Below are 23,661 nucleotides of genomic sequence, written 5' to 3'. Positions count from 1 at the left end.
TCTGAAACTGTATGGAACATGTTAATTCCACACAATGCACAGGGCAATGCCACCTGCAGCTCTCTCTGGGGCAATGTGTTTGGACAGGGGGTAGAAGACCACTGACTGTCTCCCACCTGACGGCTCAGCTCTAAGACCCTGTAGAGATGCCATTACTTGGGAGTGAGTTGTACTTGGCTAAATGGGCCAAGGATCCAGCTCAGAAGGCGGCCATGGGGGAACAGGTCTCTCACCGTGATGAGGCTGGCTTTCTTCGGAGCATCGCCCTCTTGGGACTCCCGCCTCCGGACTGACAGCATCCTCTCCAGCTTCCGCCTCCGGGTGATGCTGGCCTCGCGGCTGCTGTGCTGGAACGTGGCGCTGACTTCACGTAGGCGCGAGAAGAGCATGGCCGCCAGCTCGCTGTCCACATCGGCCAGTTTTTGTGCCTGGCACACGTTCCCAACTGGAAGACAGACAGACAGACAGAGGTCATGATGGAAATGGCCAGATGGGATGAAGCAAAAGCCAATCACATCGTTTCTCTGTCTTGATGCGCAGGAATTACTTGTGGGATTGATACCTGCCTGAATGCTGCTTTTTAAACCTGTGGCATTTTCTGTTTCCTTAATAAGAAAAAAAATTACTCCTTCTTCCTTTTCTCCCTGCCCCTCCCCTCTTTTTTTACTGGGCAATAAAGATAAAAATGCAATTAAGACCGTGGCTACCTCTGCCCTCTTTTCAAATTCCATTAGATCTCAAAATGAAAGGCTTCAAGTTTGGTTTTGAAGACAACGTTAATGAATTAGCTACACGTTACTCTGCTGAATGGTTGAGTATTAAGTTATTAATTTGCGGCTTTATCTCCCCGGGTTGATTTCATTTGGGGGACCAATTTTCAACACACCAGTTGGCTACACTTTCATATTCTTCTGTTCCTTGTTTGATGTGGCCTTTTCTTTCCTTTGTGGTGGGAAATAGCTTTGCAAATAAAGTAATATGCTTTTTTTTTATAGAGAGAAAAAGACCATCAGAGGTAAAGCAGAAGGAGAACAAAGAGCTTTTAAAGCACAGAAATGTAAGAAGCTGTCTTATGCTGCAACCATTAGCCATAGAATCACGGAACTGTAGGGCAACAACCTTTGCAATCTAGCTCAGTCTACACCAGGGGTGAGGAACTTTACTCAGTCCAAGGGCCGTGGGGAATCTTCTGGGGGCCACATGCCAGCGGTGGGCTAGGCTAGAGACAGAAGTAAGAGGAAGAATAGATGGGACACTTTGTGCCCTTCTACAGCTGGCTACATTTCAGCCACACAACAGTTGGAAGTCTCTAGACATACATCTCTCCACCAAGGCAAACAAGACACACGGTCCCAGTTGACAAGAAAATGTCCTTAAGAAAGGCACTGAGGTGGGGTGGGGAGAGTCCTGAGGGCCGGGCAGAAAAACCTGGAGGGCTGCATCCAGTTCTCAGGCAAAATGTCTTGGGGCCAGCCCTGACGGTGGATGCAACTGGAGTTTCAAAAGCATAGCAAGCTGCCTTCTATTGGGTCGCCCCATTTGTCCACCAAGTTATTGTCTACACTGAACTGGCCGCTTCCTGTTGCACTTTCCTCCACCACCACAGCTAATCAATGAGAGCCAGTGTGGCGTAGCAGTTAAAGTGTCAGACTAAGATCTGGAAGACCAATGTTCAAATCCCTGCTCAGCCATGTTGAAAATCACTGGGTGGCCTCAGGCCAGTCACTGCCTTGCAAGGTTGCTGTTGTGAGGAGGCGAAGAGCCAAGTGTGGCACCTCGAGCAAAGGAGCTTGAAAACGGTGAGGGTATAAATGCAGTAAAATCAAAGTAGGTAAATAACTGCTATGCCTTAAAGGGCTGCATGACCCAGTGCAGAAGGCCCTAGTTTCAATCTCTGGTTGAAGGGCTGTCAGGCCAGAGAATGTTTGTGTGTGTGTGTGTGTGTGTGTGTGTGTGTGTGTGTCCCTCTCCCTCCTCTCTCTCTGCCTGAGGGCTTGAATAGTTTTAATACACAGGCAGAGCTGGTCATGAAGGGCTGATGGTCTTACTCAGTGTAAAGCATTTATGACAGCCTGGGGTGGTTGGCGGTTCAAAAGGAAAGGTCCACTGGTCTCCTGGCAACTCCACCATTCAGGTTCCCAAATGAAATTCTTCATCTGATGTGGACTGCTGTATAAGGTTGCCTATTAGTCTGACTGCATGACTCTCTCTCTGTCTCTCTCTCTCTTTATAAATAGTAAGTCCTATTTGCAGGTTAGATGCCCTTAATTGGATGCTCAGTCCACCTTCTGTTCTCCCAGTCATGGCAGATCAGCTCAGGCAACCTTGGCAACAACAACAAATGAATCACAAAGCCCGGAGATACATCCCTGCTCTGAGGGAAGGGGATGTTTAAGGTGGGTGAATGCCACACAACCTCTGTAAGTGGCGCTTGCCCAAGGCTGGCTGACACCAGAAGCCCTAAAGATGTGCAGCAGGATTCCCCTTGCTTCTGGAGGTTGCATCCGGATAGATGCAGGTGTTACAAGAGCTCTTTTTGGAATCTAGCCCCTTCTAGGGCAGACTCACAGTTCACTATCCTTCCCACCTGGAAAATCTTTCTTGTGGATCTTTTGGGGCAAGTCGCAAGCAGTTCCGAGTTCTCCCTATGGGTAACTCAGAAACTCCCTACCGGCTGACAACCATATCTACTCCACCCTGACATGTTTGGAAAGCTGTTTCAAGAGGCTTTAAGGCAATGCTATTCAGCTGTGGGGATCTTCTCTGCTATTAGATATAGAGAGCCCGTGTGATGTAGCGGCTAGAGTGTTGGACTAGGACGTAGGTTCAAATTCCCCCACTCAGCCATGGATCTCACTGGATGAACTTGGGCCAGTCGCTACCGCTTAGTCTAATCTACTTCACAGGGTTGTTGTGAGGATGTGTGTGCACTTGTAGCAGAGCAAGGGAGCGGGTTGCGACTGGGGTACAAAAGTTTGGGGCGTTGGGAGAGCTGTTGGGCAATGAGGGGCGGTTTTTGCAAGGGGTTTTGGGGTGAGCTATGGAGGAGGGAGGTTGGGCAAACTGTGAGGAGCTGGGGGAGTGGGAAATCTGATGGAGGAAAGGGCTTTTGGCATTGATCGCTGAAGAATTGATGCTGCTGAATTATGATGCTGGAGGAGACTTTTGAGAGTCCCATGGACTGCAAGAAGATCAAACCTATCCATTCTTAAGGAAATCAGACCTGAGTGCTCACTGGAAGGACAGATCCTGAAGCTGAGGCTCCAATACTTTGGCCACCTCATGAGAAGAGAAGACTCCCTGGAAAAGATCCTGATGCTGGGAAAGATGGAGGGCACAAGGAGAAGGGGACGACAGAGGACGAGATGGTTGGACAGTGTTGTCGAAGCTACCAGCATGAGTTTGACCAAACTGCGGGAGGCAGTGGAAGACAGGAGTGCCTGGCGTGCTCTGGTCCCTGGGGTCACGAAGAGTGGGACATGACTAAATGACTAAACAACAACAACAAACAGGGGGTTGTAAATGGGGTGGTGGATAGGTAGGACTGGTGAGTGATGCAAGCAGGAACAGCAGTCCAAAGTAAAGTGAAACAAGTAAAATAATCAGTTTCCCAAAAACCTTGCAGGTAGTCTCTACCTGCGCGGCAGCAGTTGGCTAGAGTAATACACCTCTGATTTTCTTTCCCCAAAAAACTCCCCCCCCCCCCAATATTCAATGGCTGTGCCCACGAGAAGCTGCAAAAATGATGCTGCTTGCCTTGGTCTGCTGCCCTTGCTAAGCCTCCAACCAAGATCTGACCAGATCACTCAACCCACCAGCATCCACCTTTAAAAGAGAGCCAGTGTCTGGAATTAAAAACAAAAAACCAAGGCCTCACGATGAGGGTGAGCCTGGCCATTGTCAAAAGCGGCTCAGGTGCAGAGCAGCTGGTTGGTTTTCATCCAACTCTTTGGAGTTTTCTAATGATGATTTGGTACTTCTGCATGACTGTTTTCAATCCTGGCAGCTGCTTTGAGGGCCCACAGACAGGAAAAACAGGGTAAATACAATAAATCAAGTCAAGCTGGCTTTTCACTAAACACCTTGAACACAATCCCTTGCTAGAAAGAAAACATGGCTTAACTGAAGAGCTGCTTTAACTGCCAAGTTTGCACAGCCTCAGCTGAGGCTTCTTCCCTGTGTGCTTGAGATTTAACATCTTGCATTTTCTGAGCCAGTCCCCGTAGCCCATTGCAAAGAGGACACACATTCATGCATTAGGTACCAGTAAGCTAACAGATCCACATACCCTTAAGGGAATGAGTGGCCACCTATCCTCACCTTTTCAAAATAAACTCAATGGTCTGGTCTTGGATACCGGACACAATTTCATCAGTAACTGGTCCACCCCGTTGCCTGACACTCCCTTAGCATTGTTACTTATGGAAAGTGACCTGAATCCGAAAGTTAAGCACAAAGCTTTTTTCTTGCTTTCACTGGTGGTGGTTTGGGTGGTCATTGCTCAACAAGGGAAGTCATGAAAAATGCTACCTGAAGTGGCATGGCTCAATATCGTCTGGGAGATAGCCCTGTCTGAACGTCTCACACAGCACAGTGTGAAGCGAAGAAAGATCAGTGTGAGGGAGTGTGGTCTTAATTTTTTTTTCCTTTATTACTATGGACCCAAAGTTCTCAGGCCCTCCACCCACACCTCACTTTAGAGAGGTTACAACTGCAGCTGGAAGCAACCCCCAAGAGTCATATAGTCTGACCCCCTGTAATGCAAGGGAGAAAAATTGCAAGTCTAGAAGCAGAGCCTAAAGTGTTGAAACAAATCCCTTCTCAGAACCCTTGGACACCAGAGATTCAAATCTCTTTAAAGCTAAAGGAACCCTGACAAGTGGCCAGCTAAACTCCGCTTAAAAGTTTCCGAGGAAGGAGAGTCCACCACCTTCCGAGGGAGTCTGTTCGACGGTTGAACAGCTCTTTTTAGAATCATAGAGCTGGGAGGGACCACAAGGGTGATCTAATGCAACCACCTGCAATGCGGGAATCTTGTATTGTCAGAAAGCTCTTCTTAAGGTTTAGTTGCAATCTCCTTTCTTGCTATTTAAATCCATTGGTTCGGCTCCTCCCCCTCGGAGCAATAGAAAACAAGTTCGCTCCATCCTATAATCAATAATCACACAAAACTGGTAATGGCCCTTCTAAGGTAATTTAATCATTTGCTGTTATCTAGTCTGATTGTGTATTCTATAACCTGTGTCTGTAACTGGATTCTGCTATGTATGTTTACTCGAAGCTGTTCGATTGTTTTCTTGAAATCAATAAAAATTATTAGAAAAAGAAAAAATAAACTCAAAAACGTTGAGGGGAAGAAGGGGAGGAAGAAGACTCATCTACAAAGCCCTTAGCAGGCAGACCACCCCACCCCTCCCTGCATCCACCTGCTTGGTGCATCACTCACTGTTTGGGGAAGGAGAAAGCGGTGGTCTCTCCTCTTCCCCATTTCTGCTCCCACCTGCCTCCTCAGCATAACCCAATAAGGAAAATAGAGAAATCAGAAGCCGACTTACCACTGTAAGCATTTGAAGACAGCAAGCTGCCCCCATGGAAGCCACTGTTCCCGTCATGGGAAGAGATGATCCGAGAGCGAGAAGGTGGCAAAGAGATGGACTTCCTCTGCCTTTGTTCACACAGATGGCCTACAAAAGAAAACGAGGCAGAGACTCAGGGAGCACAGGCTCAGGGGATGAACACAGACCTCCTCCCTCCTCAAGCCACACACCCCACAGTCCCTGCTCTGCACTCTCCTCAAGTGTTTTTGTATAGCTTGAATGTTCCCCTGGACTGTAATCTTGCCTGGATGGCCTGTAATGGATGCAGCAGGAGAACTGGATTACAAACTGGTTAAGTTGTAGGAAGAAGAACAAGCATTACTGAAGCAGAGTCAGCATGGCTTCTGCAAGGGCAAATCCTGTCCCATGAACCTTCTCTGAGCATATGGATAGAGGTGATCCCGTTGATATAGTGTACTCGGACTTTGAGAGGGTTTCGACAAAGTCTCCCGAGTAAGCTTAGCCCTCAAAGAATAAGAGAAGAGGTCACAAATTGGCTAAGCAGCAGAAAGCAGAGAGTAGGAATAAATGGATGATTCTCTAGATGCAGAGATGTTGAAAGTGGAGTCGCCCAAAGATCGCTATTAGGACCTGTGCTTTTTAACTTATTCGTAAACGATCTAGAGTTAGGCACGAGCAATGAGGTGGCAAGGTCTACTGACGATACTAAATTGTTCAGGGTCACTAAAACAAAAAGGGATTGGGGAGAGCTCCAAAAGGACCTCTCTAAACTGAATAAATGGGGGGTAAGATGGCAAATGCAATTCCATGTAAACAAGTGCAAAGTAATGCAGTCAGGGCTAAAATAATAATAATAATAATTTCACCTATATGCTCATGGGGTCTGAACTGGTGATGAAAGGCTAAGAATGAGACCTCAGGGTCACACTAGAGAGCTCAAAGATCTTGACCTAGCATACAGCGACTGTGAAAAGGGCAAATTCCAGGCAGAGACTCATTAGAAAAGGAATTGAAAACAAAGCTACGGCTATCATAAAGCAGTTATAGAAATCTATGGTGCAACCACATTTGGAATACTGTGTACTGTTCCGCTCACCTCACCTCAAAAGGATATTGTAGAGTTGGAAAAGGTTCAAAAAAGGGCAACCAAGAAAATCAAAATGAGGAAAGGTGTTTGGGACTTTTTAGTTTAGAGAAAAAGTAAGGTGCATGATAGAAGTTTATAAAATTATGCATGTGGTAAGTAAATAGGCATAGGTTTTCTCTCTCCTTCATGAGACATGGACACCCATTGAAGCTGAAGCTTGTAAGATCTAGGGCAAATAACACAGCACACAGTTAAAACTATGGAAGTCCCTCCTGCAGGAGGCAGTAATGGCCACCAACCGGATGGCTTTAAAGGAGGATTGGACAAATTCATGGAGGACAAGGCTATCAGTGGCTACTAGCCATGATTGCTACACTCTGCCTCCACAGTTGGAGGCAATAATGCTTCTGAATACCAGTTGCTGGAAACCACAGGAGGGGAGAGGGCTCTTGTGTTTGGGTTCTGCTTGCAGATTTCCCACAGGCAATGTTTGGTCACTGTGAGAACAAGATGTTGGCCTGTTCTAGCAGGCTCTTCTTATAGCCTTATGTTTCCATGTTTCCAAAGCATATCCGGAGACGCATGTGCATTTCAAAGTGGCTAATTCCAGTCTTAAGATATAGAATTCAGAACGTGCCTTTGGCTTGTTGGAGAGCTTTCTCTCTCCCCTCCTCCCCCTCCTCTTTTTCTCAGATCTTTCAAAGCCTCAAGCTAGGTTTGCTTTTGGGGGTTTTATTAATGGGAGTTTTTTTGTTGTTGTTTTTTACAAGAAGCACCAGAACAAGTACGCTACAGAAAACAAAGTCTACCTTCCCCGGAGCAATGTTAATAATGAAGGTGACTGAGCAAGCTTGGGTTTCTTTCCAGAAAGGAGCCTAACAGGAACCATCTGCAGAGGCACCAGAGCAATTCTAAGCCCCAAAAGCACCCCCTCAAAGAATCAATTCCTTCCCCCTCATGGCAATTGCCTTATCTTATTTTGTACCTTTCTGACACCGAAGGGGAACTCAGTGGGATCTCCTTTGACTTTCGGAAATAAACACCTTGATGCATAATGGCAAGCTTATCCAGTCTCTTTGCAAGTCCGACAGCTCCTTTGATCTCCGACTCAACCTGCCAGCCAAAACTCTCTTTTTAAAAAATAAAAAAGCCCCTCCCTCCCATCTAAACCCACAGCCCGTTCAGAAAAAGAGAGTTATCAAAGGAGGCACCTTAAGGCTCTTTCTGCATAAGAGGGTCTTTGATTTGCAGTGCACAACGGAAGCCAGGATCCTCTGAAACGGGAGCAAGTGAGCGCCTTCATCCCTTGGATCCTCTGAAGGAAGCTTACACTTCCTGGCTCCTTCAAGCAGTTCCTTCTTGATCTGTTCCTTCCAGATGCAGGAAGGTCCTTCTTTGAAGTCACAATTTCTACAGTCTCCATAGTTGCCATGGTGAAGTATTGACTTAATTTTAGCAGGGGGACCATTGCTCGGTGGTCAGAGCACATGATCTGCACAGGTGAAAGGCACAGCTCTGCCCTCCAAGAGAGGGGGCTCAGGAGGGATGGTTATGGGGGTGCTGCCACCACCCACCACCACCTGCCGCCTGAGGAAGCTGCCTCACTTTGCTTAATGGCAATGCTGGCTCCAAGCCTTCATAAAAAGCTCCCATTGGCACCAATTAAAGTAACATCTAGTTTAGCTCAAAGAGATCAAAGTACAGGTGATCTGTGAACCGCAGAGCAGCAATTTAGAAAGTCCTGAGCAGGGCAAAAAAATGGCACCAAGCACAAACTAATTTGGGATGATGAGGGGGGTGGTCAGGAGGGCTGGGACTACGAGCAATGTCAAATCATCATGCCTTTCAATTATTTGAGGGAAAGAGTAGGATTTGGCCTGGCGCTTGCAAAGGAATCGATCTTTCCCTGGCCACAAGTATTCTGGTCCCTGCATAATCAGCAAGGCAAGAAGTGTCCCTATTAGTCAGCCATCCAAACTCAGTCGTTCTCAGACAGCACGGGATCAGAGAACATTTTTTTATCGTCATCTCATGTGGCAGATCTTCAAAGAACAACAGAACCAAGAAACCTGCTTCCCCACCCCCATTCAGTCTTCCCCAGATGAGATGATTGATGACTGAGAGGCCGGCAACCTCCTGGACCAACACAATTCAAACAAATACACAAATTATAAACATTAAACTAGCCAGAAAATGTTGTAGAGTGAAGGGGGTTCCTCCGTGTCCCCTTTAGCTGCATACATAAAGGTGTAACAGTCCCTTGTAAAGGTGTCCTTCCCTTTCAAACCTCTCACAAGCTTTGATTTGTCAGTCAATTTCCCTGCCAAAGCCAACTGCCATACTTTCGTCTCTACTAGCCTGGCGATTGATGCTCCTTCCAGAAATTCCCAGTACCTCCTTGCTACTGGTAGACTAGATTGCCAACAACAACCGGCCAACAAGACGACTGAAATGCAGGATCAAGGAACATGTAGCTGTGGAGTCAAAGAGGAGGAATGGGGCTCTGAGCCTTTGCCAGGACTTGCCAAGTCCCTTTTGAATCTCTCTCTGCCATTAGATCATTTCCTTCCCCGGCCTTTGATTCATCTCTGGATTGATCATCGCAGCCCCTGTCCCTCCCCCACTCCTTGCTAAAGAGCTTATCACCCACTCGCAGGCAAAGTATGAAATGTCAATTTATGATACGGTAGAATGGAAGCTAATCTTTCTTCTGAAGATAAGATTTTTTTGCGGGGGGTGGAAACACATGGAGTCATACCGCCTTTATTTTTTCGCAGACAGATGAATTAAAGCACCTGCTACGAGGCCTGTAGCGCTAAGGCCCTTATAAGCCCGGATTCCTCGTCCTTCCAGGTACGGTTCTGTGCAGCTTCCAACGCCCCCGCCTCCGTTTCCCCTGCGTTGTTGTTTTCTTGGCATCTAATTGAGTGTCGCCTTTTCCATATTGTCTCTTTTCAAAGCCGCCTTGGATTGCCCGCTTGTAAACAAAACTAAGCAGAATTAATGACCTGTGTATTTCCACCATGCCGCAACAACCCAATGTTATTACCGTTGTCGGGGCACAGGGGGGATAATAAGCTTTCGCAACGCAAGGTGCAAATCTTCTGCTTTCCTCCCCTTCCCCCTCCGAGGAGCTGGAAATCCTCCCTAAACAGCCCAAACGGTTGTTTTTTGTCAGCTGTGGTGCTGATGCCCGTGTCTCAGTAGGATGGGGCGCTAGGCTACAGGGCCAGGTGGGGCAGGTACAGCCCTGACAGAATCACAGCAGTGGTCCTTTTCTAGAAACATGCCTGGCAGGCTGTGATTAGTGGGGGTGGAATTTGTCAGCACTCTTTTGTAAAAACAAAAACCAACCACTCTGCCAGAGAGGGTGCTGGAGAGGTTTTGAGGTTTGATGATCCACTCTGGGATTTTACTGCTGAACTATGCTTATCTGAACCCTAGCTGGGGCTAGAGATGGAACAAATTATTTCTGGTCCATGTCACTTTGGGATCCCATGTGGCCCTGTTTCTACATTTATACGCAAATACTTTTTGATATAGTGATGTATGGAAGTGAGAGCTGGACCATAAAGAAGGCTGATCGCTGAAGAATCCATGTTTTTGAATTATGGTGCTGGAGGAGACTCTTGAGAGTCCCATGGACTGCAAGAAGAACAAACCTATCCATTCTTAAGGAAATCCGCCCTGAGTGCTCACTGGAAGGACAGATCCTGAAGCTGAGGCTCTAATACTTTGGCCACCTCATGAGAAGAGAAGACTCCCTGGAAAAGACCCTGATGTTGGGAAAGATGGAGGGCACAAGGAGAAGGGGACGACAGAGGACGAGATGGTTGGACGGTGTTCTCGAAGCTACCAACATGAGTTTGACCAAACTGCGGGAGGCAATGGAAGACAGGAGTGCCTGGCGTGCTCTGGTCCATGGGAGTCACGAAGAGTCAGACATGACTAAACGACTAAACAACAACACTTTTTGATATTTTGAGCCCTGTCCTCCAGGATTAAACAAAATTGACCTGGGCGGATCTCCTTGGGATGGAAATGCTGGGTACAGCTGAGTTGTGTTTTAACGTGAGGCTGAAGAGCCATAGGTTGCCCCGGAAAGCCAATGGAAATGCCTGAACAAACAGGACTCTTACCGATGTTAGCCAGGCTCAGGTGGAGACGCCCTCGCACAACAGCATGGACTCCAATGGGCTTCACACCCCCGTGCTTGAGAATCTCCCCACTCATCACGGTTGTGTCCTGCTTGTATTCCATGGTGATAACCTCCAGTTCACGGTGGACTTGGACAGCTGTCCGGCCCTGGCGGAGCAAATGCTGCAGAACAAGGAAATTCTGTGTCTGATTGAAAGATCATTCAGGTGTGTGTGTGTGTGTGTGTGTGTGTGTGTGTGTGTGTTGGAGAGTGTGGACCCACACAGCAGGAAACAAGTGTGGTGTAGTAGTTAAAGTGTCAGAACAGGACCGGGGGAATCAGGGTTCAAATCCCCCACTCGGCCATGAAGCTCACTGGGATACCTTGGGACAGTCACTGCCTCACATTATTGTTGTGTGGATTAAATGAAAATTGGGGGGGGGGGGGAGGGCATATATGCCGCCTTGAGCTCTTTGAAGAAAAAAAGTGATATAAATGCAATAAATGAATAAATAAAAAGCCAATCCTTTTCTGAGTTGTCCTCTGAAATCAGTTATCAGACTGGCAGTAGCCATAATCCAAACTTTCCCAAGCTGGTGCCTTCTAGTTGTTCTGGACTACAACTCCCATTGGACTCCTTATTTTTGCCTAAGATGTATATCTCCTTTGTGGGGATGCACTACAAATCCCAACTTTTTCAATCTAGGTCCCAACCTGAGAACATGGGGGTGCATTGTCATTAGCAGCCAACAACCACCAATGCTCTTTTGTGTGTGAGATCTCCTAGCCATAAATAACCATAAGGAACATTTTGTGGATACTGAAAACCGCAGGGGGGCGATGCTCTCATATCCTCCTTGCAAGATCTGGTCACTTTGTGAAAAGGATGCTGGACAAGATGGCCTGATCTGGCTCCTCTTTTGATCTTAACCTAAAACACATCCTTACACTGAGTTAGGTCATTGGTCCATCTAGGTCACCCTTGTCTATGTCAGCTGTCCCCAATCAGGTGTTTTTGACTACAACTCCCATCAGCCCCAACCAGCACGGCCATATGATGCTGAGACTGATGGAAGCTGTGGTCTCAAACGTCTGAAGCACACCAGGTTTGCAACAGCTGATATAATTCATAGGGAGTAGAATCAGGGGAAAATTTAAAAGGTAAAGGCACCCCTGCCCGTATGGGCCAGTCTTGACAGACTCTGGGGTTGTGCGCCCATCTCACTTAAGAGGCCAGGGGCCAGCACTGTCCGGAGACACTTCCGGGTCACGTGGCCAGCGTGACATCGCTGCTCTGGCGAGCCAGAGCTGCACACGGAAATGCCATTTACCTTCCCGCTAGTAAGCGGTCCCTATTTATCTACTTGCACCTTGACGTGCTTTCGAACTGCTAGGTTGGCAGGCGCTGGGACCGAGCAACGGGAGCGCACCCCGCCGCGGGGATTCGAACTGCCGACCTTTCGATCGGCAAGCCCTAGGTGCTGAGGCTTTTACCCACAGCGCCACCCGCGTCCCATTTTAAAAGGTCTAGTCATCTCTAAATACTCTATATTTCAGTATGTCCACTCTGAGTGAGACCCTGTCAACATATAACACTTGTGCTCAGAGACCTGCTAACAGCATTTTTGTTTAAACAAAGGTATCCAGCTATGCAGAATGATGATGATGATGATGATAATTTATTCTTTGTACCCTGCCCATCTGGCTGGGTTTCAATCTGTCTTTAGTTTATTGCTGATTTAAATTACTATATGGATGTTTTAAATAGCTGGGGGCGGTACTGATAACCTTATTCTTTTTGTAAACTGCTTTGAGGTTTTTGTTTTTGTTACGCTCAAGTGGTATTTAAATTTTACGGAATTGTCTCAGGGTGGGGTGGCGGTTGTCCCTCCCAAGAGTCAGTTCCAACTTAACAAATCCCCACCTTCAGCTTCACAGCAGCAGATCCGACGAGGAGCAACGAATCGCCATCCCACGCGTCTATTTGCAGAGTGTGCTCGGCCAGGTAACGAATAAACCACCGTTGCTCACCTGGCTTGAGGAAACCAGGATCCACCATATATTTCAGCTGGAAACCTGGGGGGCCTGCAGAGAAAGTTGCTGGTTACAGGTGTATAAGGCCCAAAGAAAAAAACTCGCTGAGGGCATGAGCCATTCCACAGTGGAACCAACTCCCTCGGGTGATGGTGGGCTCAGGGACACATTCCATCTAAGAGAAGCACTCAAGGAGAGTGTGGAGCTGGGCAGGTGGGGTGTAGAGACTGGGGGATGTCCTGAGGGCCTGGGCAAAGGAGCAATGGGGGAGACCACCTCCTCAGCTTGACCCAGGGAGAAGGAAGAGGAAGACAATTTAGATTTACAACAGGGGTTTGAGGGAGGTCACAGCTCAGAGACAGATGAGGGGGAAAGAAGAAGAAGAAGTGTTTGGATTTGATATCCCGCCTTTCACTCCCTTAAAGGAGTCTCAAAGCGGCTAACATTCTCCTTTCCCTTCCTCCCCCACAACAAACACTCTCTGAGGTGAGTGGGGCTGAGAGACTTCAAAGAAGTGTGACTGGCCCAAGGTCCCCCAGCAGCTGGATGTTGAGGAGCAGAGACGCGAACCTGGTTCCCCAGATTACGAGTCCACCGCTCTTAACCACTACACCACACTGGCTAGGAAATAATGGGAGAGGAGGAAAACCATCAGGGGGAAAACAGTTGATGGACACAGTGTCTTTAGAATGCATTCCAGACCCCCCTCTCCCAGAACCCGGAGAGCCCTGGAAGTAGGAGAGCAAAGTACAGAGGGCATGTAGCAGCACCAGTAGGAGAGACAATGAGAATGATGAATGAGGGAGTGGGAGAGATGGAGAGTGGAGATTCACTTGGGACAACGTCATTATCCAAGAGTCTGGGTTCTATAGCCTCTCTCTGTAAATACTGAATAAAAAGAGGATGGTAAGAAACATTCCCTTGTTTTTGTATGTTCCTGGGCAACCAGCTGGGAGTCGCTGGCAGCAGCCCGACAGGGCCAGATATAAAGGCTCCTGGGGCTACTCTCAGCCCCTGTATCTGAAACTTTCTATCCCTGGTCTAAATGGAATGGCAGTGGTTCTCTGGGGCTGTAAATGAGGACGGGACCTTCAGGAGGCAAAGTAGGTGTCCTGCTAATGCACTCTATTTAGTTGGAAAGCCACTACTTTATCTGCTCTCTGTACTGCTCCTGTGTTATGTTTTCTAACTTTCATTATGTTTCATTTCTTGTTGGCTTGTACTTTTTATGCTACATTAATTTTTCACAAAAAAAGCTTTACAGAATAATAGAAACATCAAATAATAGAAACTGTAGAGTTGGAAGGATCTCTAAGGCTCATCTAGTCCAAACCCCTACAATGCAGGAATCACAGCTAATGAATTTTAAAAGAAGGAGAGAAGGGTGCGGCAGCATAATTCAGCAACAGAGTTGAAAAGGGAAAGAAGAGAAAGGAAGAGGCATCGGATCACAGCGAGGCCTTGTGCCTTCCTGACTAGGACAGCACTGGCATTTGTCAATGGATCCAGGGAGCAACTGAGGAGTGGAAGATGATGAGCAGTTCGGCTCCAACAAGAGGACCAACCCTTGAGGGCCTTCCTTTTCAAAAGTCATCAGCAAATGAGGGGTCTGCTGCTGCTGTGTGGCTCCACTTTAATAAACAGAATGATCAAGGCTATTATGAAAGATCTGGCTAAGTAACTTTTAAAGTCACACTGGGAGCGTCCTATCCCAGCACAGAGCAGCATTTAATGTGTGTCTTTCCCCCTTTTTAATTTCCATTAACTGTTCCACGGGGGAGAGGGGTGGCTTTATGAACCAGAGACACTCAGCAGGGTACGGAACAGGACCGCCTCTCCTGGGACGAGGCTTTAATAAGACCAAAAAGCACTTTGCAGAGCGAAACAAGGCGTCTGAAGCTTGGCTGCTCGGATGCGTAGAACTCGAAATAAATAAAGAAAAATCTGCTTAGCTAACTGGCAAGTCAGCATTCTGGATTGCCAAATCTCAGCCCTGATGCTTACCAGTGCCTGACACTCCGTCCTAGTTCTACAAAGAGCAGATTATGCATACTGAACCTGTGTCTTAACTGTACTGCTACAGACTGAAGATGAGGCTTCTCATAGCTGAATATTAGAAGGCTCTGAACAGTCCTGGTTGCCTCCCCTCAAAAAGAATATTGCAGAGTCAGAAAAGGTTCAGAAAATAGCATCCAAAATGATCATAAGGGTGGAGCGACTCCCCTGTGAAGAAAAGTTATTAAACTTTGCACGGCATGGAGAGAATGGTGAGAGAGAAGTCTTCCTCCCTCTCTCATAACACTAGAACTTGTGGACATCCAATGAAGATGAATGCTGGAAGATTCAGGACAGTTAAAAGAAAGGACTTCTTCATTCAGCAGACAGTTAAACTATGGAACTCCCTCCATCAGAAGGCAGTGATAGCCACTAATCTGGATGGCTTTAAAAAAAAGATTAGACAAATTCAAGGAGGAGAGGGCTATCAATAGCTACTAACAATGATGGCTATGTTCTACCTCCATAGTCAGAGGCAGTGATGCTTCTGAATACCAGTTTCTGGAAGCCACAAGAGGGGAGAGCGCTCTTGTGCTCAGGTCCTGCTTGTGGGGTTCCCCTGGGGCATCTTGGCCGGCCACTGTGAGAAATAGGATGCTGGACTAGATGGGCCTCCTTTGCCCTGGTCTAGAAGGCTCTTCCCAGGTTCTTATGCTATTAAGTTCAAACACCCACTCAACATCCATGCCTGTTTTCAAGTAGATCAGAAACATGGTGCTAAATGAACTGGGAATACAGGCTTCTGGGAGATGGGAGTAAAACTTGGCTTGCACATATGTCAATGACCTAATTCTCCAACCTGAAAACCAAAACTGTTTTAAAGGAGGAAAGGGAGAATTTACAATACACCAAGGCAGTATCTGAAGCGAAGCCTCTCAAATGGTGGGCTTTACTAGCTACACTTCTGTTCTGAAGGAATGATGGCTCAACACCATAGCAGATTCTAATTCTTGCTATCTGTGCTTGGGAGTCGGTTGATATACGTGCCATTGACCTATTAAAAACTGGAGTTAACCTCGCTCGCAGGTGTCCCTTCAGCTTCCACTTCCATCAGGCTCACGGCGGAAAGGAGAATTTTGCTGACTCGCAGCTTGAGACTTCATCCCTGGGGGATGCTGCAACAAGCTCGGAGCCAGCTCGGAGTGCTGCATTCTGAATTGGGAATGATCCTTCTTGGAGGGCCTCATTTTTCAAACTGGAGAGACAGCCGGATTCAAGTCTGCCTGGAATTCACACTCTCTAGTATGGTAGCCTCTCTCCCTCCCTCCATTCAGAAACAAAGAGATCTGAGTGATAGCTGTGATGTTAAAGTGACTGTAGGAAAGGTTTAGAGATATTCCTTACTGACACACTGCAGGCCTAATTGCTATGACATCAGAGAGAGTCTTTGTCGGTGTTTAACTAAACTGCTCTGATTCTAAAGGCATCCAAATACCATTTGTGGAGCTTCTTGGCTCATAGGAAGAGAGAAGAAAGGTGGGAAGACATATCTAAGGAAGAGCGACAGACTAAGGAGGGATACTAGGGAAGGCAGCTGACTAAGGGAACCATGGGGAAGCACTGGAGGGTAGAAATAAGTTTCCGCCCATCTATTCCCCTCAGGCCTTACCAAGGTTCAGGGTCCCATCTTCCTTGATTTGCACCAAGATGTGAGAAGATGAAAGGAATGGAGCTGCCTTCGAGGTATCTGCATTGACCAGCTGCAATCGAGGAGTTGTGGCTGGAGGGAAGCGGTAGAACTGGAAGGTGAAATAGATGGTTTTGGGCCACGTCTCCAAGGCTGTCCTGTCCTCTGCAGCTCTTGTTTAACAACAACCAAAAAGGACAGAAGACAATTAAATCCTGATGATTTAAATCCCTATGCCATGACTCACCAATTCCCAGGGTATGTACTGGCCGGTCCAAGGACACCTCTCAAAGGATAGCTAGCTAATTCTCAAAATTGGTTAACACAAAGGAAGAAATAAAGCAGAGGCTTGACAACCATATGTCAGGAGTGCTCTGATGGTGTTTCCTGCTTGGCAGGGGGTTGGACTCGATGGCCCTTGTGGTCTCTTCCAACTCTATGATTCTATGATTCTAAAAAGCTAAAGGTTTTTGAGAGACAGGACCTGCCTTCCTACAGCAGAGGCTGCCTGCACTGTCTCAGCATGAGTCACTGCTCTGACCTTGCCTGCCTCCAATCAACCTCAGCTGGGGGGTTGGTCATTCTGACAACTCCCTGCATCAGGAGTCACTGGAACCTCTCCCTACCACACACCTAACAAAGACTTGTGTGCCTTGGCACACCTTGCATGATCTACCTGTCTGGACTGGCTGTTGGAGCTATTCATAAGATCACCTGGAATTAAATCCTTGAGAATCTTGGTGCTCATCCCCCAGCCTCCTCCTCCCGCTGCATAAAAAAAAACCCGCAAGTCCATAGACCTTAAGTCTGGGTAGACACATTTGGTAACACAAGAGCAATTTTTAATTTCTGAATGATACCAATACATGAGTCTGATGCTGATAGAGGAAGGTTTTCAGTACAATGCAAAAAGACATGTTTAAGACACAGAACAACCTCTCAAATGGGTCTTCTGGTATCCCTACAGGCTATTCTACTTATTTTATTTCTTCCTTTGTGTTAACCAATCACTTCCACACACTCACGGTGGATGGATTAGATCAGCAGAGACTGGTTGAGGAAAAGAGAAATGAGAAATAAGGATGTCTCTTTTCCCTCTTATGGACAAGTAAGAGCTGGGCCAAATCTTCATACATTGCCTGAAGAAATCTCCCTGTTTAATGAAGGGGAATTATTTGGCAAATAGTCATGCAAAACTTGTAAACAATGAATCTGAAATGCCTGTGTTTCCTCCAAGACTTAGTCCCTGTGGACGAGCTCAGAGATGCAGCACTGCCTCCCTCAGCTGGGTTCCCTGTCAGCTAGTTCAGGAACTACACAGCTCTCTGGAGCCTTAAAAACAAAGCAACCATCATAACACAGTTGTTTGTTGCTTCCAGCACAGCTTTTTGTGCAAAATGCTAGGTGTCCAGGGCTCAGAAGGAAAACAGTGCCATTTTTGAGGCAGCTCAAAACTATTGCAAAATCCAAGTTTTTTCCTGATAACAAAAAAACCCAAACTACCTCAAAAGCATTGATTCAGTCACAGGAAGGCCTGGGGGGGGGGCAGTTTTTTCCAGTTTTTTCTAAAGCCGTTTTTTCCCCAGAAAAATTGTTTAAAAAACCAATTTTGATACAATTGTATACTCCACACACTCCCCCCCCCCCCCCGGAAAAAAAAACAGGTATGGGGGGGGGGGGGAATTGAAAAAACCCCTGGGTTTCCACCACCCCACCCAATTTTTCCAGTTTTTTCCCAGGCCTTCCCATCTCTAGACTCAGACCTGTCTTGAACCCCAAAAACAGGCTTTACCTGGTAAATGCAAGAAACTGCAGGATGATTTCATTGTTCTGCAGGAGGTCAGCTTCTTCCCGCTGCGGGATGAAGTTCACAGGGTCCACAGGGTCCACAATTTGGACAGGCTCCTTGTTGCAGTCCAGGAGCTGAGGGAATCCCGATGCGCGCAAGCGGGCGAGAGCGGCTCGCGTAAGGCCAGTGCTAGGACTGAAGCGGAGGCAGGCAGCTGAGTCTGGGGGAAGCCAACAGACTCTCAGCCTAAGCGTTCCCCCCTCTAGCAGATATCTGGGGAAATCAACTGGCCTTAAGAGCAAGGGTGCAAATATCTAGGTGTCCAGTGGCCAAAAGCTTTGGGGAGATGCCCAGCACTTGTGTTTCTGCAGAGAGCAGGGAAGCGGGATTCTACTCCCATCTGGCTCCTTAAAAAGCCTTGCTGGATGAAGGCCACTGCCCTCAAGATGGGAGTCAAGGTTATGTGGGTCCAGTGACACCTGGGGGGCCACAGAATGATTCCCATCCCTGGCTTACATGAAAGGGGAGGTGGAGGAGGCTTCCTCATCACCCCTTGAAATCTTCTCTGGCTTCCTCCCCACCCGAACTAACGAGCCCTTGCTTTTTCTTATTACTGCCAATGAGGCTGTGCTGTCTTCAGCAGCACTTCCTCAACAGCAGAAATGGGGCTCTCAGTCCTCCTCTCCATGTCCATCAGCCACACCCCACAATCCTGTCTGCTGTGTCAGGGCCAACCGACAGGTGACTAGGCCCCGCCTCCTCTGCACAACCTCACCTTTCTGAGTGCGGCCCCAGGGCCATGATGGGCACGTGCACTGGTGTGAAGGGCAACTCCTGGAGCTGATCTGCGGCGGGGGATTCCTGGGCCAGCGAGCTGTAGCTGAGGTTGGACTCCAAGTGGGTGATGGCTCCACGGGGGTTATCCTGCTTGCAAAGGGTAAAGGGAAAGGGATGTTCATCCAAAACAGGCAAGCTGGCTGACACATGCCTGTGGCTGGATGCAGAGAGGGCTGTGCGCAGACAGAACAAAGCATAGTATCATATAACTGTAGAGTTGGAATGCACCCAAAGGTCAAATAGTTCAACCCCAGCAAAGCAGAAATGACAGCTAAAGAAGCCCTGACAGATGGCCACCTAACCTCTGTTTGAAAACCTCCAATGAAGGAGAGTCCACCACCTTCCAAAGTAACACAAGGTGCCTCTGGATATCCCACAGGCAGGGCCTGAAAGGTACTGGATGCAGGGCCAGCTCTGAGATGAAGGGCAAGGCAGTGCTCCGCCCCCCCCCCCCCCCGCTCATTCCAAATACAGAAGCCAGCAAAGACCAATGACTGGGTCTTATTTCAACACTGGCAGCGAAAGACACTGTCCTCCACTGCATCAAAGGGCAGCAAGCTAGCTTAGCGTGCACAAGAGAGGCTCTGTAGCTCTGTCCACTCCCTGCCCCTCAAAATCTGCCTCACCTTGCTCAATGGCAGAGCCAGCGCAAATTGGATGTTCAGGATGTGCTCTCAGTTCCCACAGGGTGATGGGGAGTCGCAACAGATTAGGACCGCGCTGAGTGTGCAAGCACAATAACATGCCCCAGAATACGGGAGACCAGCAGCCCACCTCAGAGCTGAGTTGGCCCTCCCTTTGCTAGCAGCCAGAATTGATCTAGCCTACCTGAGATACTGGCGCAGGCTCAATGCCTTTGAGGATTATACTCTTACTAAGCTTGCTGGTTAGATCAACTAAGAACAGGGGGCTGGGCACAAAAGTGCCAAGATAAGCTTAAGGCTTATAGGCTTCAAATTGAGAACTACTTAGCCCTTAGCCCACATGACCTTAGAAATTGGATTTTTTGATCAGGATGCCAACCAAGACAGAGCATCCATCATTGCCACCTATTACTCTACTTGGTACCCCCAAATTAAGACCAATCATTCAAGGCCCCATTACCTTGAGACTCTGGCCTTCCCACAACTACACAGGGCCTTTGTAGAACTAAGATTCTAACAGATGCCCTCAGCATATTTGGAGGGGAGGTATCGGGGAATTCCCCATATGGATCAAAATCAGGTAGAAGACATCACACACTACCTGCTGATTTGCTCCCTGTATACAACGCCCAGAGGAAAATTTATATCGCCAATTCTTAATTGGCTTCCAGGTCGATCCTCACAGGAAGTGACAGTTGAACTCCTACCAGATAAACATCTGTACATTACCCACCAGGTAGCCAAATTTGTGCTGGCAGCCAAGAAGCTCTGTTCCAGCTATGTGAATGGACTCCAATCTTAAATCTTAATGTTGTAAATTTCTTTTTATGCTGTAAACTGCTACAGGTTACATTCTGTGATTTTAGTTTTCCTTTTATTTTCTGTCGTCCATTGTAAAGGCCTTTGGCTATATACAATAAAAACTGACTGCCCCAGAATATTTGGCGATGCTCCGGAGGCTGCTTGGTGGAGAAAGGGTTGATAAGGCCCATGAGAGTCTTTGCAAGCTCTTGGGGCAACAGCGCTGTCCAAACCTTTACCTCCTGCAGCTGCCTCAGAGCCTCCGAGGACTGGGATGGCAGAGTCCCTCCAGATGGCTGCGATGGGGTTTTGGAGGAGCAGCTCACTGGAGGCACAGAGAGCTGGGATATTGACAGCTGAAATGAAAATATGAGCGTTATGTAGGAAGCATCACTGCTGCTCGCTCTTCTGATGCAAGGTAAGGGATGGAGAGAAGAAAAGAGTTTATTCTGTTTATTCTGTTCTCCAGAATAGGCACGTAGAGATGCCTGGAATGGATGAATTCCTAAAGCAAGCAGCTGCATGGCTCTCCAATTAAGAGCTGACCCAGACATAATGCAGAATGGGACATTCAGCTAAATTTTACATATATCACTTCAGTCTGACAGTGGGTACACGTGTGTGATATTTTTGAAGACACCCAAGGTAACCAATGGATTGTCTTGGTTGAGCGTGGAGTGGAACCCAGGCTTCCCCAGTCATAGGCCAACTATCAAACCAGCACAAATCAACTGACCACCATGAGAAGAGAATGAAGCTAAAAAATGCACTAGTAAGCAGCTCAAGTGAAGCGGGGGAGCTTTCCTAGTGTGAACATGAAAGAGAGCGGAAGAGAAGCGGGCAGCTCAAAGCCACCCTTTTATCTTGCATCCCATTAAAAGCAGGATTTGTGCAACATCAGCTTCTCATCCAATGACAGCAACGACGGGGTCGCAAAGTGAGTAACCAGTCCTCCTCTGCCTTCAAATCCAAATGGCTTTTCCTAGCAAGTTGACCCGCTAAGCTCCTTTATTTCCCCCCTGCCTTTTCTCTGCCATTGTCCAAGCCCCTTAATTTAGGGGGGGATGCCCTCCATGAAAGAGAAGGACAAGAACTAGGACTCCACCGTTAAAACTAAACAAAACATTAAGCTGGTAAATCTCAAGCCACACGCCAGAGGAAATGAATGAAACTAAAACCTCTCAGGAGCCCAAAGTACATCTCTTCATGAGTCACCACTCTGGCCCATGTTAGACACTGGCAATTGAACCACAGAAACCATCCCAATGCAGAATTACCTACCCTTACCAATGCTCTGGTCGGCATCCCCCACCCCCACCCCGTCAGCCTTTGTTGGAGCAGGTAATTCTTCAGCACTGGGGACAATCAGATCGTCAGATCACCCACAGTGCAAAAAGATCATAGGGATCTGAAAGGCCCACTTTCAAGTAAGGTTGTTCGCTACATCTCTGTCTGACTCACCACTCAGAGCCTGCCACTTTCCAATCAGACTCCACGGGTGGTGGATAGCTGTTACGCAGCTCTCAGCATTACGTGAGATTGTATCATTCCATCATTCCTGATGCAGGGATGTGGCAAATGGACCTGCCACTGGGTGGGGAGGCATGCCCAGAACAGTGACTCACACAGAAATAAAGAGGGTAGGCTCCTCCGAGAGCAGATAATTTCCCAGTCTTTCAGGGCGAACCTTTCAGTACTCTAGTTTTTAATTCAGGAAGTGGTGAGCCTCTGTTATTGAAAGCTTACAGCGTTAAACTGAACAGGTAGGAAACCTCCGAAGTACATACTTACCCCAGGACCTCGGGAATAATCTTGGGTGGAAACCAGCACCTGAGGGGAAGGTGGAGACTCTAGGAGAGACAGAAGATCAGGTATGGTCAACAGGGAGGTGAAGGTTGTCTGTTGGGTTTTGGTTGGCCAATTTTAACGTCAAGGGGATGTTAACAGCCAGCTCCTTAGAAATCACACAGGCGGGTCTTCACCAAGTAGAGCTTGTGTTTGCCCTGGAGATCTAATGTGCCATTGTTTTAAAAGAGTGGAGAAAAGTAATGTGGTGTGGCTTGACAGGCCAATCATTATTGTGTGTCCCCAGAGTCCGCCCTCAGAGTCCTGCCTTCCTAGCTAGGCTCTAAACTGCATCCCATTCTCTCCAGCCCCCAGAACCCAGGAGACAGTAGAGACTTCAGGGGGGTGGGGACTAGATAACCCTTCCTTAAGGTCCCTTCTACCTCTACAATTCTATGATTCTATGAAATGGGCAGTGTGGCCTCACCCTCAACCCTTCTGATCCTGAAGAGGCAATGGAGGAATGGGAGTCCTTTTGATTTCCACTTGTCCTCTGGAGACATAGTGTGACCTAGTGGTTAGAGTGTCAAACTATGACTCAGGAGTGGGTGAGGGAAGCAACCCAAATCCCCCACTTCTCCAGGAAATGCACTTGGTGACCTCAAGCCAGCGATCCTTTCTCAGCCTAGCCTGCATCACAGGGTTATTGTGCAGATACAAAGAGAGAACCATTTATGCCCATTAGGAGAAAAAAAGATGGGATATTAAATAAAGAAAAAGTTCAGGGGGTTGGTGTCTTATTTCGCACAGCAATTTCCCGCCGCCCCACACCACCTCCACAGAGATAAGACTATGTTCCTTCTTTGCTGTAAAACACAGCTTCTTCATCACTGTAATGTGCTGCGTTTTTCCCTTACAGCCATACAGGCCCCGGTTAAATGGGTTGTTTAATGAGACGTGAACGCATCCGAATACTTAAGGTTTCGCCTGCCTTTTACATCATTCCTTGTCACCTTTTTAGTCTGCTGGAGCGTTCAGACCCTGTAAGCCTGCTTCAAAGGCTGTGCTGCCATCCTTGTACCTAGCTGGCATAGGGGTGTTGTTCTCCACCCCACCTCCCACATACCTAATTGGAAGAGAAACAGATGCCCCCCACTTTTGTGGAACCATATGAGGTATAAAATGGCCTAACTGGCTTCAGGTGGGCTGCAGGGAGTGCCTTCCACCCACACAAACATACGAGTCTTCCTGCCTCATAGGACTCTGATCCTGTTGCTGCTGCCATTTTGCTTGGTAATAGGGCAGG

General features: G+C 47.7%; 1 protein-coding gene across 2 annotated transcripts in view; it reads right to left on the bottom strand.

Annotated features, from left to right (window-relative positions):
* NPHP4 (nephrocystin 4) overlaps window positions 1-23,661 on the bottom strand; it is a gene marked incomplete at its 5' end in the record, with an annotated part of 89,679 nt that overhangs the window by 13,077 nt on the left and 52,941 nt on the right. For both annotated transcript variants that reach the window (XR_014567415.1, XM_083752428.1), the window contains 9 exons: window positions 234-445; window positions 5,556-5,684; window positions 10,785-10,965; window positions 12,708-12,868; window positions 16,482-16,672; window positions 18,292-18,483; window positions 19,064-19,212; window positions 20,810-20,926; window positions 22,362-22,420. Coding sequence is in view for 1 of the 2 variants with exons in the window: in XM_083752428.1 (XP_083608554.1) it covers window positions 234-445; window positions 5,556-5,684; window positions 10,785-10,965; window positions 12,708-12,868; window positions 16,482-16,672; window positions 18,292-18,483; window positions 19,064-19,212; window positions 20,810-20,926; window positions 22,362-22,420 (1,391 nt within the window). The remainder of the gene's footprint in view (window positions 1-233; window positions 446-5,555; window positions 5,685-10,784; window positions 10,966-12,707; window positions 12,869-16,481; window positions 16,673-18,291; window positions 18,484-19,063; window positions 19,213-20,809; window positions 20,927-22,361; window positions 22,421-23,661) is intronic.

The sequence above is a fragment of the Podarcis gaigeae genome (genome assembly GCF_964106915.1).
Source record: "Podarcis gaigeae genome assembly, chromosome: 8".
NCBI lineage: Eukaryota > Metazoa > Chordata > Lepidosauria > Squamata > Lacertidae > Podarcis > Podarcis gaigeae.
The sequence above is the reverse complement of the archived record's forward strand: the minus strand, read 5'-3'. Positions and strand labels throughout refer to the sequence as shown.